Below are 21,691 nucleotides of genomic sequence, written 5' to 3'. Positions count from 1 at the left end.
AATTTGAAAATTTCTCATTTTTCTCCTCTGCTTACAAATTTTTCTTTGCTTCTGTTTCTGAACATAAATTAAGGTTGAAGGGAGTCTAGGAGGCTCCAAATCTAGGTTACTATTCTGTACTGAAATCAGTCCCAGACAAGCGATTAACTGGTGCTTAAAAGCTTACTGAGTTTTTATAAATTATTGATAATTTAACCTCAGTCTTACCCATAAAACTAGCATGACCATATTGGTTATGAGTAATTTTTCTCCTGGGAACTAGTCTGTGCCTAACAAAAGCCAAACTGTTCTAGGGAACAAAATCATCTCTTTCTTTTCCAAACATGGCCCTAGGAAGACAAATTATGTTCACCAGCTTGGACGTTCTGTTGGAGTCAGGACTGGGGAAGGGGGATCTCTTAAAGAAAGTGGCTGCCCCTTGAGGAGCAGGAGTTTATTTCAGAGATTTTGTGGATTGTGGCTCCATCACTTGTTTTAACAGAATATTGTTCTCTATGGTTCTTATTCCTTCCTAGAATGTAGAAGCCGACAATCCTCTACCACTTGCCACTCCATTAAACCAAACTCTTCAGTGTCATCAACTGCAACCCCAGAAAACGGCACAACAAATGGATACAAATCAGGATTCATTCAGACAGGTAACGGGTTATTTTCTTTCGCAGTTTCAAGCAGCAGATGTATATTTATTGAGGCATTTTAAACTTACAGTTGGCTGATTTGAACAGAGATTTTTTTTTTTTAATAGAGGTATTACTTGAGTCACTATTCGAATTAGAACTCAGCATTGAGATGGGTCAGTCTATGGGTGACCAGGACCCCAAATCCCAAAGAGCACTGCCAATGCCAGGCAAGGCAAGGAGACAGGAACTGACAGTTGGTAGAGAATTTAGCTCAAGCTTAGGACCTGTGTCTAGAGGAGTCTGACAGGAGGCAGTGAGTAGAAATACAGCCATGAGAGAAGTTTGCGTCATAGCTATGAGGTGGCATTTATTGAGGACCTTCTCATGAAGACTGGGGTGCTAGGGTAGGGCTCTAACTAGGCTTGCTGAACATTATATTGAGTATTACAAACCAACCTGGATATAAACTAAAATCCCAAAGCGGGACTGGAGATCACAGTGGAAGAATCTAGGATCTAGTTTCAGGTAATACAAGATTGCAGCTTGGTTACAAATAACCAGATAAAATCTTAGGACCTGAAGCCACGTTACAGTATCAGAGCAGGGTCAACAGAATGGCTGATCTGATAACTGAGCAGATAAGCCACTAGTCTAAAACTTCTGAGAATTCCTCTAGTGTGAAGGCCTACACTCAGGTCAGGATAATACTCCAGGGGGACTTAATGTTTCTAGGTGGCCGAAGGGCTGGAGGGCTGTAACTGAAGAGATCCCTGAAGATAGTATTTGAGAAAAGTTTTCAGAACCAGCCTAGGTTGTATCTTAGGCAAGAAGAAAAGTATTTCAAAAGTATGAGTGAATTTTTTTTCAGTTCACTTGTATTTTGGAAAGTATTTTACCCACAAACCTCATAGCATATGTGTTCTGCCAGAGTTCACTCAACCACAACGAATTAGAAAGAAGGCTGTCTTTCTTCATTGCACTACTTGGCATTTCTCTTCCAAATGTATATGAAATTTTGATGCGCTGGTAAATGGTTTCCACTTATTTTCAAGGTGGAAGTGATTATTAGAATATATTAGTAACAGTTGCAGTGATAATGAAGATGACTATATTTGGGGACATTTTTTGCTATGTATCTGGACTCAGCAAAAACCATTTCATCCTGGATTTTAAGTCTAGCCTTTAAACTGTCCAAGAGATTTATATAAAGGCTATCATTTAAGAGAGAAGAGAATATTCTAAATTCTCATTTATTCTAAATGAGAGAACATCATGTCATTAGGTATTCAAGTAAGAAAAAAGTTGGCATTTGGCTCTTGGCCCGGAAATATTAGCTTTTGTTACAGTGATGTCTCCTACAATTTTAGTAATTTGATTCTGCAGTATATTTTCTGCCATTAGAACTTGGGTCTAAGGAAATTCAATTTTAAAACTACAGCATTAGTAGTGAATACTTACTTCATTCCAACAGAAACTTACTGTGTGTTTATTATATTCCCAGACCCTTGTCAGATGCTATAAGGCAGGGTTCCAGTACTTGATTGTTGGCTCCAGTGATTTAAAAATCACTCAAATAAGGGATAAAAGCAATAAAATATGTTACCTTTCATAAGGGAGAGGTGAATATGTATAACTAGTTGTACCTGAAAATAATGAAAAGATACTGAAATGTTAATAATAAATAGTGAAATGTTAATTAGCATTTTAATTATGCAGAAATATATTTTGAAAATGAAAATTGCTCCAAATAGAGGAATTCAAGATTCAGGCTTTATTTAGCAACGGCTTCTTCAATTTTCACAATTGACTTACAGTGAACACAAGTGACCAAGTGCCATGTCAATATTCTTGTGTATCCCTTCTTGAGGTGAGAATGGTAATTTGACCATGAAATTAGCTATTAATTTTAGGTGCAATCCAGAGAATTTAATAGAAGATGGTGCCTTTAAGAGTAAAACTTTGTGTCTAAAACTTTCTTCTTGACAAATAATATTTATGGAGTCTTCAACAATAATTTTTTTCAATGTATTTTGAAAGTAATAGACTGTAAGAATTTTATACCAGCCTATGTTTTCATTTCAAACATTAAGCGTATGCAGCATCTCCTTAGCTGATAGAGATTTACCCTCCTGTAGGAGATTGCCTTCTTAATCTGCAATCAATGACTGCCTGTAATCAGCATTTCTTAGCCAGAAATGTAAGCATACATTTTAGCAAAATATTTGCTAAAGCACACAAATAAGGAAAATATTTGAAGATGGGATTAATTTACTATTTACACAGCTTTGTCTTTCATTCCAACTGCCGAGCTCTGGACATTCTGTTCTGGCTGGCTCGCTGCTTTATCTTTTGAATATTTTTTTTCAACATATTTGTGTCATTGATAATTCAAATTTTAGCCAACAATCCTGGTGAAATATTTTATGGTTTTGACTGAAGGTGGCTACATAGTTACTACCTATATTGTACGCACTTACTGCACACACACACACACACGTATGTGTTTTGTGTTTAATAAGGACAGGAATTCAAGAATAAGATCCTGGAAGCTGTGTGGTACAGCCAGAAATAAAGAGGGAGAGGAAAAAAGAACAGATAAAAAAACCTTTGCCTAACACAAAATTTTCCATATTTTTTCCTAAAAGTTTTATTGTTTTATCTCTTGCATTAGTCATTTTGAGTTAATTTTTGTGTGTCATGTGAGTTGAGCATCTAAGTTTACCTGTTCACATGTGGATATCCAATTGCTCCAGCATCACCAGTTAAACAGATTGCCTTTTTGTCAGTGAATTTCACTTATCAATAATCAATTGATTATAAATAAAAGGATTTATTTCTGGGCAAATTGATAAAATGGACCTCCTCAAAATTCAAAGCTTTTACACTTCAAAAGACAGTATTAAGGAAATGAAAAGATAAGTGATAAACTAGAAAAAGATACTTGCAAAACACATATTTAATAAAGGATTTGTATCCAGAATTTATGAAGAACTCTTACAACTCAGTAAGAAGATTACAGTCCAATCAAAACATGGGGAAAAGATTTGGAACAGACATTTCTTCAGAGAACATATACAAATAGCTAATAATCACATGGAAAGATGCTCAGCATCATTAGTCATTAGGGAAATACAAATCAAAACTGTAATGAGATATTAATATTAATATTACCCCATCTACCCAGGAGAAATAAGGACATGTTCTTGTAAAAACTTGCACACAAATGTTTATATAGCAGCATTGTTCATTCAGTCGAAAACTGGAGACGAGCTAAATGTCAATCAACTCATGAACAAATAGACAACATTGTGTATCCATAAAATAGAATATCATTCAGCAATAATAAAGAGCAAGCTACTGATACCTGCTATCATATATCATGAATGAACTTCAAAAACACTATGCTAAGTGAAAGAAACTAGTCAAAAGAGACCATGTATTATATGGTTTCATTTATATGAAATGTTCAGAAAAGGCAAATTGCAAGAGATAGAAAATAGATTAGTGGATGCCTGGGGCAAGGAGGGAATGAAAATTAACTGAAAGTGGGCATGAGGTTTCCTGTTGGGGGATGAAAATGTTCTAAAACTGGTTTATGGTGATGGTGGCACCACTTGGTCAAGTTACTAGAAATCACTGAACTATCCACTTGAATTGAGTAAGCTTTATGATAGTTAAGATATACCTCAGTAAAGCTGGGGAGGGAGATTAAAAAGCTGCTCTAAAGACAAAGGTGAAATCATTTGGAGTGGCAACATTTCTCCCTTGGTTGAATCCAGTCTAATTTACTGAGTGTTTTCTAAAGAATGAGCACTGTTTCTGACCAAACAGTAAACTGTACAGGGCTTGGAGTCTGAGTCCTGGTGTTCAAATACTGTCCCCAATGTTTATTGGTTGAGGCTTGGGAGATGCCACTCAGTTGTTGTGTCTGGATTTTCTCATTTGTAAAACTGAAAATAACAATACCTATTTTGCAACTAAGGATTAACTCAGCCTTGCTATTGTACTTGTGAGCCAAAACCACAATAACCACGATGGTGTGATCGCTTACCTAGAGCCAGACATCCTGGAATGTGAAGTCAAGTGGGCCTTAGGAAGCGTCACTACAAACAAAGCTAGTAGAGGTGACGGAATTCCAGGTGAGCTATTTCAAATCCTAAAAGATGATGCTGTGAAAGTGCTGCACTCAATGTCAGCAAATCTGGAAAACTCAGCAGTGGCCGCAGGACTGGAAAAGGTCAGTTTTCATTCCAATCCCAAAGAAAGGCAATGCCAAAGAATGTTCAAACTACTGCACAATTGGATTCATCTCACACACTAGCAAAGTAATGCCCAAAATTCTCCAAGCCAGGCTTCCACAGTACATGAACCATGAATTTCCAGATGTTCAAGCTGGATTTAGAAAAGGCAGAGGAACCAGAGATCAAATTGCCAACATCTGCTGGATCCTTGAAAAAACAAGAGAATTCCAGAAAAACATCTACTTTTGCTTTATTGACTATGCTAAAGCCTTTGACTGTGTGGATCACAACAAACTGTGGAAAATTCTGAAAGAGATGGGAATACCAGACCACCTGACCTGCCTCCTGAAAAATCTGTATGCAGGTCAAGAAGCAACAGTTAGAACTAGACATGAAACTACAGACTGGTTTCAAATCGGGAAAGGAGTACGTCAAGGCTGTATATTGTCACCCTGCTTATTTAACTTATATGAGAAGTACATCATGTGAAATACCAGGTTGGATGAAGCACAAGCTGGAATCAAGATTGCCAGGAGAAATATAATAACCTCAGATATGCAGGTGACACCACCCTTATGGCAGAAAGCGAAGAACTAGAGTCTCTTGAAGAAAGGAAAGTGGAAAAGTTGGCTTAAAACTCAACATTCAGAAAACAAAGATCATGGCATCTGGTGTCATCACTTCATGGCAGATAGATGGGGAAACAATGGAAACAGTGAGAGGTTTTTTTTTTTTGGGCTCCCAAATCACTGCAGATGGTGACTGCAGCCATGAAATTAAAAGACGCTTGCTCCTTGTAGGGAAAGCTATGAGCAACCTAGACAGCATATTAAAAAGCAGAGACATTATTTTGCCAACAAAGGTCCATCTAGTCAAAGCTATAGGGCTTCCCTGGTGGCTCAGATGGTAAAGCATTTGCCTGCAATGCGGGAGACCCGGGTTTGATCCCTGGCTCGGGAAGATCCCCTGGAGAAGGAAATGGCAACCCACTCCGGTATTCTTGCCTGGAAAATCCCATGGATGAAGCCTGGTAAGCTACAGTCCATGGAGTCGCAAAGAATCAGACACGACTAAGTGACTTCACTTCACTTCACTTCAGTCAAAGCTATGGTTTTTCCAGTAGTCATGTATGGATGTGAGAGTTGGACTATAAAGAAAGCTGAGTGCTGAAGAATTGATGCTTTTGAACTGTGGTGTTGGAGAAGACTCTTGAGAGTCCCTTGGACTGCAAGGAGTTCCAACCAGTCAATCCTACAGGAAATCAGTCCTGAATATTCATTGGAAGGACTGATGGTGAAGCTGAAACTCCAATACTTTGGCCACCTGTTGCAAAGAACTGACTCATTGGAAAAGACCCTGATACTGGGAAAGATTGAAGGCGGGAGGAGAAGGGGATGACAGAGGATGAGATGGTTGGATGGCATCATTGATGTGATGGACATGAGTTTGAGTAGACTCTGGGAGTTGGTGATGGACAGGGAAGCCTGGTGTGTCGCAGTCCATGAGGTCACAGAGTTGGAACTACTGAGGGACTAAACTGAACTGAACTGTGTGCCATTCTCCCAATTGTGATTTATTAACCATCTATATTCTTTTTAAAATAATCTTTATTTCTGTATTTTTGGCTTACGCTGGGTCTTTGTTACTGCAAGAGGGCTTTCTCTTGTGGTGAGTGGGGGCTGCTCTCTAGCTGTGGCGTGTGGCCTTCTCATCGCAATGGCTTCTCCTGTTGTGGAGCATGGAAGTAGTGGTGCATGGGCTTAGTTGCTCTGCGGTATGTGGAGTCTTCCTGGACCAGAGATGGAACCCATGTCCTCTGCATTGGAAGGTGGATCTTAACCACTGGACCACTAGAGAAACCCTCATCTATATTTTTTTATATGCTAGAAACTGTAGGCTCATTTTATTTATCCCTCTACACCCTAGTAACTGGCAGATGCCTGGAAATAAATATTTTTAAATTCCATTTTTATTTAAATTAGCATTTGTGGGATTGTTAATTTGCTCATGCATACTCTTTTTCCAACTGAAGATGGTATGCTCTTCTACCATGAGAAGGAAAAATTAGCTTGTAAGCTGGGATAGAGATGGGCCACCTAAGCTCTGCCCCTGGAACTGATAGTGTCATTTTTAAGAAGATGCTATTAGGCAGGACCTGGTATGAATGTATGACTGTCTTAGGCCCTGGATACATTTGCCTAAAGTATTTAAAGTTCTATTTTATGGCTGCGTTGGTATTAATATAAAGATGACTATGCATGAGTGCCATGTGTGTGTCAAGTCACTTCAGTTGTATCCGACTCTTTGCGACCCTGTGGCCTGTAGCCCACCAGGCTCCTCTGTCCATGGAATTCTTCAGGCAAGAATTCTTCAGGCAAGAATTCTGCAGTGGGTTGCCATGTCGTCCTCCAGGGGAAGCTTCCCGACCCAGGGATCGAATTGCAACTCTTATGTCTCCTGCATTGGCAGGTGGGTTCTTTACCACTAGTGCTTTACCACCTGGGAAGCCCCAAAGATGAATATATTAACATTAAATGTTAAGACACTTTCTTTGACCAAAAGTTCATCTTTTTCTTCTAATTTTAAAAGAAATTAAAACATTCTCATGAACACCTAAAAGTGTTAATGGACCTGAGGCACTGTGTCTTCTCTGCCTAGTGGAGAAGGTAGCCCTGTTATTGGAGACGAATGCACAGTCTATGAAACGGGGTTTCCCTATAGATGAGCAACTGATGGCTCAAAGTAATGTAAACCCCTTACTGTCTTATGCTTATGTATTAAACTGATAAGGACAGATACTACACTTAATCTTAGCCAAAAGGCTGAGAAGTGATTATGCTTCTGTATTAAAGAAGTCAGAACAATAACAAATGAAAGGACTGGCCCTATCATATATCAACCTCATGAAGCTTTCCTAATAAAGACAGCATGGAGTTGGTGCAGGGATAGACAAAGAGCAGCAAAACAGATTAGAAAGTCCCCAGACAGATTCCTAGGACATGTGGGTGTTTTCTACTTAACAGAGTGACTTGCAGATCAGCAGAACCTTTCCATTCAACAAATGATGCTCAGAAGTTGGGTATCCCATGTGGAAAAAAATTGAAACTGGACCCCTATTGTCCTCTATCCACAAAAATCAATTCCGGGTCGCTGAAGAATCTAAATGCAGCAAGCAGAAGTGTCAAGCTTTAAGGAGATATTGTAGATATCTTAAATGTAGAGACCAAAAGTGCTGTATCATTTAAGCGTACCTTTCCTCTTTCGATTTGTCCGTTAGCCACTAAACTTCCTTAAGGTCAGACTAAGCAAAGTTCCTCTCGCAGGTTTTTCTAAGCTTAGTTCCTCATGAATATTCAAATTATCCCTTTACCAAAACACAGTCTCCTTTTTCCACATGTGGTGGAACCCTTGGGCTGGCAGATCTGCCCACTCCTAACTAGATACCAGGAACACATGGGCTTTTCCCTGGGCAGGGATTGTATCTTTGCCTTCTTCCCCTATTCTATCCCCAGAGCCTGGCATCATATCTGGCCTCCTGAAGCAGCTCAATAAATATCCAAAGAGGGAATGCTTCTCAATAAACATCCAAAGAGTGACTGGGAGGGAGAGTGAAGAAGTCAACGACCAAACTCCTCTGAGACAGGGCTGTAGTGCTTTTGAGACTCCTGCTCACAAAAGAGAAAATGAAACTCTTTAGCAAGTATAAGGAGGAATGGTGCACTTTGTAGAAATAAAGAAACTGCAAATCATGACAATGAAAAGTCATTCATCAGTTCTATTAACCACAGTATCCCATCTCAAGTGATAATATACAGTGCTGGCAAGCATATAAGACTGACAATCTCAGGCTGATGGAGGTACACAGAAATATGACTTCTTTTTTTATGTATAATTTTTTGTGTGGCTGTGCTCCATCTTCGTTGCTGAGAGGGCTTTTCTCTTGTTTTGGAGAATGGGGATAACTGTCTAGCTGCGGTACACAGGCTTCTCATTTCAGTGGCTTCTCTTATTTCAGAGCACAGGCCCTGGGGCTCACAGGCTTTCAGCAGTTGCAGCTGCCATGCTCAAGAGCACAGGCTCAATAGCTGTGTCGCATGGACTTAGCTCTGAGGCAAGTGTGATCTTCCTGACCCAGGGATCAAACCCGTGTCTCTTCCATTGGCGGGCGGATTTTTTACTACTGAGCCACCAGGGAAGCCTCAATATGACCTTTTAAGAAAGCAATTTGGCAATATATAACAAGACCATTAAAAATATTTATATCCTCTACTCTAGTAATCTCACTTCAGAGGCCTTAGCCAAGAAAATAACCTAAAAGGACACTCAAGATATTCACTGCAGTTATCCTTTAGATGAACAGAAAAGAAGCACCCTTTTAATATAGAAACAAAGAAATCATAGCATATTTACAGGACAAAGATGTTAAAAAAAAAAAAAATTGGGACACTGTCCAACCACATACGAAATAATCCTATTAAGGTTAAAAAACAAAAACATATTAGGGCTTCCATGGTGGCTGTGTTAAAAAATCCGCTTGCCAATGTAGGAGACATGGTTTTGATTTCTGGTCTAGGAAGATCCCACATGCCATGGACCAACTAATCCCAGGCACTACAACTATCGAGCCTGTGCTCTAGAGCCTGGAGCTGCAACTTCTGAGCCCACGTGCCGCAGCTGCTGAAGCCCGTGTGCCCAAGAGCCTGTGCTCTGCAGCAAGAGAAGCCACTGCAATGAGAAGCCCGCCCACCACAACTAGAGAGTAGCCCCTGCTCACCGCAACTAGAGAAAGCCCCATGCTGCAACAAAGACCCAGCACGGGCAAACATCAATAAATAAATAAAATTATTTTTTTAAAAATATTAACCTCTATAGGTATTTTTGTTATAGCATGGAAAAAATACTGGAGTATAGCCAATTAATTGACACACAATGTTATGATAGTTTCAGATGCACAGTGAAAGGACTCAGCCACACATATACATTTATCTATTCTCTCCTAAACCCTGCTCCCATCCAGATGGCACATAACATTGAATAGAGTTCCATGTGCTATACAATAGGTCCTTGTCTATTATCCATTTAAAATACAGCAGTGTATATGACCTTCCCAAACTCCCTAACTGTCCCTTCCCTTTGGTAACCATAAGTTCGTTTCCTAAGTCTGTGAGTCTCTTTCTGTTTTGTAAGTTCATTTGCATCGTTTCCTTTTAGATTCCACATATAAGGGATGGCATATGGTATTTCAAGAAGTGATATTTTAACATGTTTGTTTCTATTTCTGAGTTTTCCTTTATGTTATATTTTTCATAATTAAGCACTAGAAATTCTCAGGATGAAGTCGAATGTACAGGTCAGTAGAAAGATCTGGTTTTCACTTATCTTTCTTCAGCATTCTGTATAGGAATAAGGACCAGAACCTAACATATATGCATCTAAGTTACAGTTAGGTAGAAGGTAACAAAACCAGAATTTGAACTTTCTCTGCTCACTATTGACAATTTTATTAGGCAGTTGCTGGGTTATACAAAGATGATATTATCTCGAATTCTTTATAATGTTCATAAATTACCTCAAATTTCAAGAACAGAGTAAAAGGCAAGAGGAATGGGAAGATGAGAGGGGAGGACTAAGGTTGAAAAATCCACGAAGAAAAGAAACCAAATTGGGTAATTTGTAGTGATGTGGATGAACCATGTGGATGAATCATGCCCAGGAAGTAAGTCAGAAAGAGAAAAGCAAATATCATATACTAATGCATATATATGGAATCTAGGAAAATGGTACTAATGAACCTATTTGCAGGGCAGGAATAGAGACGCAGGTGTAGAGAACACTTGTGGACACAGACAGGGAAGGAGAGGCTGGGATGAACTGAGAGAGTAGCATTGACATACATACACCACCGTGTGTAACATAGACCGCCAATGGAAAGTTGCCGTATAGCACAGGGGGCGCAGCTTGGTACTCTGTGACGACCTAGAGGGGTGGGGTGGGGAGGGGCGAGGGAGGCTCAAGAAGGAGGGGATATGTGTGTATTATAGCTAATTCACTTTGTCATACTGCAGGACCTACACATTGTAAAGTGATTATACTCCAATTTAAAAAAGCATCCCCCCCAAAAAAATCTGTAAAGATCAATTCTATATCCACTTTTGGCCAAAATGCATTAAAAGGGACTAAGTTTATCATACCACCTGAAACAACCAGGAAAAAAGAGACAAAACTACATGAAAAACAGTTGTTAGGACACTGTCCTTCAGGCAACAAACGACATTGATTCTGAGCAATAGGAAGCAGATAATGTGAGTCTTAGCATTGCCCCAGCTTACCTGCCAGTTTCCAGTCCATGATCCAGAGAGGGGGAACTGTGGTGGAGCCCAGTGGTCCCCTAAATTGAGTGGAAGGAACCAAAGCAGGTAAAGTTCACTGGACCAAGTACCAGAAGGCAGACAGCCGCACAGAGAGATCCCCAGCACCGTGCGAAAACTTCCCTGAAATGTTCAGTATAGGGTCAGTTGATGCATGCATATTTGGAAACTACTCAAGGCTGTATAGTCAAAGCTATGGTTTCTCCAGTAGTCATGTGTGACTGTAAGAGTTGGACCATAGAGCGAAGAATTGATACTTTTGAACTTGTGGCACTGGAGAAGACTCTTGAGAGTCCCTTGGACTGCAAGGAGATCGAACCAGTCAATCCTAAAGGAAATCAGTCCTGAATATTCACTGGACAGACTCATGCTCAAGCTGAATCTCCAATACTTCGGCTACCTGATGCAAAGAGCCGACTCATTGGAAAAGACTCTGATGCTCGGAAAAATTGAAAGCAGGAGAAGGGGATGACAGAGGATGAGATGGTTGCATGGCATCACCAACTCAGTGAACATGAGCTTGAACAAACTCCAGGAAATGGTGAAGGACAGGGACGTCTGGTGTGCTGCAGTCCATGAGGTAGCAAAGAGTTGGACATGACTGGGTGACTGAACAACAACATGAGATCTATCCAGTTCTTTGAGAAATGGGTTAAAAAATTTAAAGCAAATTCTTCTTTTATCCCCACTCATTTATTTAAATATTTTGGTGCTACAAATGTACCCTTTGGAATTCGCCCATTCGGGTTTAAGTTCCATGTGTATCTATTGCTGTGTGGCAGACACTGAGAACACTTAAGCTTTCTAAGTCTAGTTCCTCATCTGCTGAACAGAAGTGTGAACTACAGCCACTCCACAGTGTTGTTAGGATTACTTTAGAAAATCCTCAGTTGAGTGGTTGGCATGTAGTGAGTGTACATGACCGCAGACACTCATGGGCATTGTGTAAGTTCAGATGTGACTGAGTGACTGAACAACATCAAGGCTGGTAAAAAGTTCCATCCAGAAGGGTGGGAGGGAACATTCACACAGGGCCAGGAATAAGGGCTGTTCCAACCAGCTAGGTGGGAAAACCTCACAATTTATCAGGCATTGGATGGAGTACTTGGGAAAGTCTTGTCTCAGTCATGAAGAATACTTAATTCTAGATTGAGCACTGCTTCAAAATAGCCTAAAAATATCAAAAAACAAAATCCAAAAGGATCAAATTGTTTCCAAGCAATTTAACTGTCTGGAAGAGGGCATGGCAACCCACTCCAGTATTCTTTTAATTTTTTTTAATTAAAAAAAAAAGAAAAATACAGTTTATTAGAGTGGGAGTCACTCCAAGAACAGTGGGCTGCCTTCCTGATAGAGCCGATGACAAGCGTAGGTCATTTGCCTGTTTTTATAGATGGGGAACAAAGTAGGAGTATGTATCTTACCCAATCACTCTAGTATTCTTGCCTGGAGAATCCCATGGACAAAAGGAGTTTGGTGGGCTACAGTCCAGAGTGTTGCAGAGTTGGGCATGACTGAAGTGACTTAGCATGCACACATGCAATTCAACTGTATTCCAGAATAAAGCTCAAGAATATTTATAGACAAACTTCCAATTATAAGATAAATAAGTACTAGGGATATAACATACAATATGATAAAGATAATTAATAGTGCTGTATAATGTATATGAAAGTTGTCAAGACAATAAATCCTAGGAGTTCTCATCGCAAGGAAAAATTTTTTCTTTTTCTTTTATTTTGTATCTATATGAGATGATGACTATTCATTAAACTTCTTGTGATAATCATTTCATGATGTATGTAAGTCAAATGCTGTACACCTTGAACTTATACAATTCCCATGAGTGTGTGCAGGCTCAGACGTGTCCAACTTTTTGTGAGCCTGTGGACTGTAACCCGCCAGGTTGCTCTGTCCATGGGATTCTTCAGGCAAGAATACTGCAATGGGCTGCCATTTTCTCCTCCAGAGGATCTTCCCAACCTAGGGATGAAACCAGAACCTCCTGCATTGGCAGGTGAAATTCTTTACCTCTGAGCCACCTAGGAAGCCCATTGAAAGAGGCAGAGAAACACGATTAATATTGAGACTCATTAATCCATCAAAACCAACCCGGAACTGTCAGAGGTGTCAGAATTAGCAGAAAAGGACATCAAAACAGTTATTAAACATATCTCGTATGTTCAAGAAGCTAAGTAGACACTGAAGATATTAAAAAGCCCCAAAATGGAATGCTTCACAAATTTGTATGTCATCCTTGAGAGGGGCCATTCTAACCTTCTCTGTATCGTTCCAGCTTTAGTATATGTGCTGCTGACATGAGCAAAGGATTGTGTTTTAATTAAGTGCTAGTCTCATTAAGTCAGAAGTAAAATATGACTGACATGAATGACGCAGCCTCAGCGTGCATTAGTGAAAATATTGTGTCTTATTAGAAGAATATTACTCTAATTGCCAGTGTGAATGTCGAAATAGAAAATAGGTTCAGAGTACTATCCCCAGGAAAGAAGCAAATTATGTAGTCTATGTTTAAATATTTATTTGGTTGCAACAAGTCTTAGTTGCAGTGACACGTGGGATCTAGTTCCCTGATCAAGGATCGAACCTGGGCCCCCTGCATTGGGACTTCAGAGTCGTAGCCACTGGACCACCAGGGAAGTCTACACGGTCTGTCTAAGTTTAATACAGGTACCAAGGGCAAAAAGAGGGCTTGTAAAGGTTTAAAGTCTCAAGCATCTGGAAGCCCCTTAATAAGATTGAGCAAGACAAGTATTTCTTGAATGTCTGCTGTGTTCTAGGTACTTGCTAAACATGTTAATTGCTACAGTGAGGCAGGTTTTAGGGTCATTTTGCCAATCACAAAACAGAATCTCAGAAAAGGTTAATTATTTGGGAAAAAAAAAAGTAATTGACAAAATCAGAATCCAAAGTCTTTCTACTTGCTACTTAAATGACTCCCTGTAAAAAAAAATTTTTTCCCCCAGTGATCTTGGGCTAACAGATTGAGCTATTGCATAAAGAGGATAAGGAAGTTGTTGTGGCTTTTTTTTCACTGTTTCTTTAGCCATGACGTGGCAGACCTTGTGCCAGAAGCTGGGAATGCCACCAAGGAGCTCATGACCTGAAGAGCGAAACAGGATCTTACAAAATCCTACAACACAGAGAGCAGAGCTGTGACTTGCTTGAGGATTTTTCCAAGTTTTCAAATGCTCCCATGTTTACAAGTTCACGGGTAAAGATAATCGGGTCTTGGTGACAATCGGGCCAGGTGATCAGCTGTTTACTCAGTGTCTAAGCACCAGTTTCTGCACAACAGCCTACAGTTCAGCTTCACCTCTGAGTAAGATCACAAAGGCTATTGAATTTTGGACATTGGGGCTGCTCCCAGTTGATCAAAACCACTGTTAAACACTGAATATGCCAATACCTGATAAGTTCAAGAATACAAGCATGGGCAAGATGGTAAAGAGTAGGGAATAATATAAAATGATTCATGTTCCCTCTGACCTTATCTAATGCCTAACTGCTTTCTGACTATATGCCTACACATGTGGCCTTTTGTGACTGGCCTTCTTCACTTGACATCATGTTTTCAAGATGCATCCACGTTGTAGTGTATATCAGTATTTTATTCCTTTTTGCTGCTGAATAACATCCCCATTTTATGGATATACCGTATTTTATTTATGAATTTATGAGTTGATGGATATTTAGGTTTTTCTACTTTGTTCAGTTCAGTTCAGTTCAGTTGCTCAGTCGTGTCTGACTCTTTGCGACCCCATGAATCACAGCACACCAGGCCTCCCTGTCCATCACCAACTCCCAGAGTTCACTCAAACTCACGTCCATCAAGTCAGTGATGCCATCCAGCCATCTCATCCTCGGTCGTCCCCTTCTCCTCCTGCCCCCAATCCCTCCAAGCATCAGGATCTTTTTCAATGAGTCAACTCTTCGCATGAGGTGGCCAAAGTACTGGAGCTTCAGCTTCACCATCATTCCTTCCAAAGAAATCCCAGGGCTGATCTCCTTCAGAATGGACTGGCTGGATCTCCTTGCAGTCCAAGGGACTCTCAAGGGTCTTCTCCAACACCACAGTTCAAAAGCATCAATTCTTCGGCACTCAGTTTTCTTCACAGTCCAACTCTCGCATCCATACATGACTACTGGAAAAACCATAGCCTTGACTAGACAGACATTTGTTGGCAAAGTAATGTCTCTGCTTTTCAATATGCTATCTGGGTTAGTCATAACTTGTCTTCCAAGGAGTAAGCGTCTTTTAATTTCAGGGCTGCAGTCACCATCTGCAGTGATTTTGGAGCCCCCCAAAATAAAGTCTGCCACTGTTTCCACTGTTTCCCCATCTATTTCCCATTAAGTGATGGGACCAGATGCCATGATCTTCATTTTCTGAATGTTGAGCTTTAAGCCAACTTTTTCACTCTCCTCTTTCACTCTCATCAAGAGGCTTTTTAGTTCCTCTTCACTTTCTGCCATAAGGGTGGTGTCATCTGCACATCTGAGGTTATTGATATTTCTCCCGGCAATCTTGATTCCAGCTTGTGTTTCTTCCAGTCCAGCGTTTTTCATGATGTACTCTGCATATAAGTTAAATAAGCAGGGTGACAATATACAGCCTTGACATACTCCTTTTCCTATTTGGAACCAGTCTGTTGTTCTATGTCCAATTCTAACTGTTGCTTCCTGACCTGCATATAGGTTTCTCAAGAGGCAGGTCAGGTGGTCTGGTATTCCCATCTCTTGCAGAATTTTCCACAGTTTATTGTGATTCACACAGTCTATTGTGATTCACACAGTCAAAGGCTTTGGCATAGTCAGTAAAGCAGAAATAGATGTTTTTCTGGAACTCTCTTGCTTTTTTGATGATCCAGCGGATGTTGGCAATTTGATCTCTGGTTCCTCTGCCTTTTCTAAAACCAGCTTAAACATCTGGAAGTTCACGGTTCATGTATTTCTGAAGCCTGGCTTGGAGAATTTTGAGCATTACTTTACTAGCGTGTGAGATGAGTGCAAGTGTGTGGTAGTTTGAGCATTCTTTGGCATTGCCTTTCTTTGGGATTGGAATGAAAACTGACCTTTTCCAATCCTGTGGCCACTGCTGAGTTTTCCAAATTTGCTGGCATATTGAGTGCAGCACTTTCACAGCATCATCTTTCAGGATTTGAAATAGCTCAACTGGAATTCCATCACCTCCACTAACTTTGCTCGTAGTGATGCTTTCTAAGGCCCACTTGACTTTCTACTTTGGGGCTGTTGTAAATAATGCTACTATGAACATTTGTGTACAGATTTTTGCATGGGCATATGTTTTTACTTCACTCTCATTTTATACCTAGGAGTGGAATTGCTGGGTCATAGCTCTATGTATACCCATTTGAGGAACTGTTTTCTTTTTTTTAATGTATATATTTTTATTTTTATTTATTTGTCTGCATCAGGTCTTAGTTGTGGCATGCAGGATCTTTAGTTGCAGCATGTGAACTCTTAGTTGCAGCATGTGGGGTCGAACTCCCTGACCAGGGATCGAACACAGGTCCCCTGCCCTTGGGAGCATGGAGGCTTAGCCACTGGACCACCAGGGAAGTCCCTGAGAAATTTTTTCCAAAGTGGCTGCACCATATTACATTCCTACCAGCAATGTGTGAAGGTCCCAGTTTCTCCATATCCTTGTCAGTACTTAATATTATTTTGCTGTGTTGTGTTTCACTTTGTTTTAGCCATCCTAGTGTATGTTGGTAGTATGGTTTTGACTTGTGTTTTTCCAATGACTAATCATATTGAGTATATTTTCATGTGCTAATTGGCTACCTGTATATCTTCTTTTGGAGAAATGTCTATTCCAAACAACTTGCCCATTTTTTAGTTGGGTTATTTGTCTCTCTATTATTGAATTATAAGAGTTCTTTATACATTCTAGATACAAATCCTTTACCATATATGAGTTGCAAATATTTCGCCTGAGTTGTCTCTTTGTTCTCTTGGTGGTGTCTCTCAATGGTCTCTCCATGGTGTCTCTTGAAGCACAACATTATTGTATCTTGATGGAGTCCAATTCATCTATTTTTTCTTTTGTTGCTTGCACTTTTGGTGTCACATTCAAAAATGACTGCCTCAGCCAAGACCATGAAGATTTACTCCTGTGTTTTCTTCTAAGAGTGTTACAGTTTTAGCTCTTATCTTACATTTAGATCTATAATCCATTTCTGGTTAATTTCTATATATGGTGATAGGAAGAGCTTTTATTAGTCAGTTTCTTTATTCTTGTGCATATTTCTGTACATTCATTTTGTACCTGATGGTCTGTGCTTATCTGAATTCACTGACTTGAAAAAATTACCACCACTTAAAATTTATTAACCAGATTTCACCTGTATGCTTATCTGGACTGTTAGAAATATGCTAAAATTCTAAGTGTAAACTAGGAAACAACGAATCTTGCACCAAACAATATATTTGTGGCCTGAAACATAATGACCAACCTGTATAGAGACATGGCACAGTTACCTGCGACTCTTGTAGTTACGGTTCTCTGTTAGTACCTGAAAACCTTGGCCTGTCTTCAGTTTCCTGAGACTTTATAATGTTGTGTGTGCAGTTGCTGGCTTCTGTTCTTCCTGTAGGGATTAAAATCACTCCATGGTGTAAGTTTGACCTACAGAGAGGAATATGAACTCTCCTGAGCCAGCAGGGGACCATTTCAGTCTTTTGAGTTCTTATGAGTTTTTATGCACTGGTTAGATGTATTGGGAATCACATTGTGGTATGAGCATTAATTTTTTATATAATTTCTAATGTAGTATCGTCAGAATCCTGCTCTTCAGAACACTTTGTTTTTTAAACTCTCAGAGTTTTAGTAGTTCCTTTGACCCATTCCTATGTTACCTGATTACACTGTTCTGCTGGTGTAGTCAGGGACTTCACACTCCCACTTAGTTGCTCAGTTGTGTCCAGCTCTTTGCGACCCTGTGGACTATAGTCCACCAGGCTCCTCTGTCCATGGGATTTTCCAGGCAAGAATACTGGAGTGGGTTGACATTTCCTCCTCTAGGAGATCTTCCCAACCCAGGGATCAAACCCATGCCTCCTGTGTCTACTGAAATGCAGGTCCCTTGTGGCTCAGATGGTAGAGAATCTACCTGCCAAACTAAAGACTTGGGTTTGACCTCTGGATCAGGAAGATCTCTTGGAAAAGGGAATGGCAACCCATTCCAGGATTCTTGCCTGAGAATTCCATAGACAGAGGAGCCTGGCTGGCTACAGTGCATGGGGTCACAAAGAGTCGGACATGACTGAGCGAATACACAACTGAGCGAATAACACTTTCACTTTTTTTTCTTTACCCACTGAGCTACTGGGGAAGCCCTTAGAGTCAGGAACTTGGGGTCTGTTATATTCATTTCAGAAAACTCTAGTTGGCTGGAGTCTTTATCTCTCACATAGCCTGCCTCTGAAATGGCATTTGATTTTTTCATGTTGAATTATTTTGTGAATCCAAATTGGGATTTTTTTTGGATGTCCCTGGTATTACATAGGTAGAAATTCTAGTTTATTTCCAAATATTAACACAAGTTTTCTTCAAAGGCAAGTTGTTTTTCCAACATTACAATGACTTAGCTTGCATAATACTTTTTAAATGATAAACTTATCTGGATAGAGATAAATATATCTCATAAAAATATGACTTTGAAGGAAACTGTAGAGACATTTTTAGTATGACACATGATCATATCTTCGATGCCACATCATGTGACTTTGACCAAGTTAAATGGCTACCACTATCTAAAGTAATAGTAACAGCCTCATTGAGTTCATATAGGAATTAGGTGAATTGATATATTTGAAGTGCTTAGACTATCACCCAGCACATTGTACCTGTTAGGGAGTGTTTGTTAAATACATAAAAAGAAAATAAAACTGGTGTACAGCAAAATGGACTTTCTTAAAATAGATCAAGGGATAACTGTAATTCTACAGTCTACTCTCTCTCGGCTCACTCTTGTTGAATTAACTTCCTTCCCGCGTATATAACTAGTTTCTAATTTGAACAACCTCTTTCATTTTAAAGATTCACCGGTTCTCAGTCCAGCTAATTCTGCAATCAATTTAAGTGGAGCTCAGGACCTGACCCGGAATAAGAATGTTGTGAAGCCACTGGCTTTGTCTTTGCAGGTTGCAGGGAAGACTTTTGCTGCAGGTGATGTTTTCCTCACTTATATTTCTTTGGTGAATACATAGTCTACAAAAGACTTGTGAGAAGTTTAATTAGCAATTTGGTAGAAGAAAACAGAAGCTCCTTCTTTGCCTGCTGAAGGCAAAAGTGGGGCTGTCTACAATAGCACATTATTATACAAAGCTTTGCATTTTCTCTGTTAGATCCGAAAGAGTCAATGGACATTTGGCACAGAGGGGAGACAAAACAGATTGATTCTGTTCAATATACATTTCTCTGATGAGGAACTGGGGATACTAAGATAAATAATGCTCAATCCCTGACTTCTAATGTGCTCGTAACCTTGCAGAGGAGATTGACCTGTGAGATGTTTTCAGTATACTGCAGTAAATAGAGGGCGGGATTCCTGGGTGGTGCTTTGGTAAAGAACCCATTTGTAATGTAGGAGACATGAGACATGGATTTGACCCCTGGTTGGAAGATCCCCTGAAGAAGAGCCTGGCAACCCACTCCAGTATTCTTGCCTGGAAAATCCCATGGCCAGAGGAGCCTGGTGGGCTACAGTCCATAGGGTTACAATAAATACATAATATCCTAAGGGGAGCACCTCCTAGAAGAGGGGCATCTAGCACAGCCTTTTAGGGAGAAACTAAGAATGAGTTCTTAGAGGAGTACAGTCTTGAGCTATGAGGAGATGTTCACTGTATAACGGAATAGGGGAAAGACATTCCATGTTCAGGGGAAAGCGGGAGCAAAGCTTGAAAGGAAAAGGAGAGAAGCAGTATAACATGACATGTGCAGGAACTTCTGGCAGGTTGGACTTGTTAGAAACATACAATATAGAACTCAAGGACAAGCAGGAAGTAAGCACGATGCAGACAAAGGAAGTTTCCCTTGTGGCCCAGATGGTAGAGTCTGCCTGCAATGTGGGATACCTGGGTTCAACCCCTGGGTTGGGAAGATCCCCTGGAGAAGGAAATGGCAACTCACTCCCGTATTCTTGCCTGGAAAATCCCATGGATGGAGGAGCCTGGCAAGCTATAGTCCACAGGGTCACAAAGAGTTGGACGTGACTGAGCAGCTACACTTTCAGACAAGGGAAAGGTCATAGGAGTTCAGACTCAGAAGCATGAATTTTACTCTATAACTTACGGCACAGGGGAGTGACATAGTCTTCTTTTAACTTGACTAGATCATTTGGGCAGCAAAAAAGAGATGACAATAGAAGTTGCAGGTCTTTCAGTAGTCTGGGTGAGAAATAATGAGGTCTTTGACCAGGGTGAAAATCGGTAGGGGAGGAGGAGATAGATTGGAGAACTCAGGATGTGAAATGAGCAGTCTCGACTGATTAATGGGAGCGTGAAGTGGAAGAAGGGGTCTCGGTTGATCTCCATCTTTCTGGGCTAGTGGTTGGTTCTGTTACTTGACATTGGGAATACAGCAGGGGTAGCAGTCTCCCCGGGAGATGACAAGTTCAATATAGGGTGTATTGAGTTTGGAATAACGATGAGGCATCCAAATGGAGCCACTCAACAGTCATTTAATTTGTCACAGAGAGAAAGCAGGATTAATGGTGTAAAGCTGACCCACCAGCATGCCACAGTAAATGATATCAATCAAGGAGAAATGTAGAGTAAGGCAAGCTGTGAGCTAAAGGTAGAACCCTAGAAAATGGCAGTGTTTAACAAAAAGAAATGGTCAGAGAGGTAGAAGGAAAATGAGAAAGAGAACCTATTATTGTTGGCAACTTTCCAACAGTTAGGCATCGTAATTTACCCAGACCACTTTTGTTCTTACTTTGGTCCAACAATTCTTACAGAATCTGTCTTCTGGTTAGATTATAGACTGGAACAAACTGAATCCCAAGTTTTTACAGCTAAAGGAAAAATTAATGAAATTATGAATCTTGGTGGTAATCATCATGGTTGCTAAAACTATAGTATGAAAGGCTGATATAACTTGAGGATTAGGCTAGCAACTCTTAAACCCACTGATGAATCTTAGCATCACAAGAAGCGAACAAACTAGCTATTATGTGCCTCTCTTAATGGAAGTATACAACAAGACTTAGGAGGTATTCTTGTCAGAAAAAAAAGAAAAATCTGAGCAAGCATCTATATCTGATGATTAGTTTAGGCATTAGAGGAGATATCAAATTATACCATGGCTATCCAGTCAGCAAAATACAGAAAATGAGAAATTCTGCTATATTTTCAGCAAACTAATTGCAAGAAAGAAAAAACAAGGGAGTGGGAGGAATTTGGAGATTGGGAC

The 21,691-nt window shown here is 40.1% G+C and overlaps 1 protein-coding gene across 5 annotated transcripts in view; it reads left to right on the top strand.

Annotated features, from left to right (window-relative positions):
• GREB1L (growth regulation by estrogen in breast cancer 1 like) overlaps positions 1 to 21,691 on the top strand; it is a 244,929-nt gene that overhangs the window by 157,393 nt on the left and 65,845 nt on the right. For 4 of the 5 annotated variants that reach the window (XM_018039523.1, XM_018039522.1, XM_018039525.1 and 1 more), the window contains exons 7-8: positions 516 to 638; positions 19,313 to 19,441. In XM_018039523.1, coding sequence (XP_017895012.1) covers positions 516 to 638; positions 19,313 to 19,441 — 252 coding nt within the window. The remainder of the gene's footprint in view (positions 1 to 515; positions 639 to 19,312; positions 19,442 to 21,691) is intronic. The other variant, XM_018039524.1, reaches the window with a different exon arrangement.

Source organism: Capra hircus, chromosome 24 (genome assembly GCF_001704415.2).
Source record: "Capra hircus breed San Clemente chromosome 24, ASM170441v1, whole genome shotgun sequence".
Classification (NCBI taxonomy): Eukaryota; Metazoa; Chordata; class Mammalia; order Artiodactyla; family Bovidae; genus Capra; species Capra hircus.
This window is presented reverse-complemented; position numbering and strand designations above follow the sequence as displayed.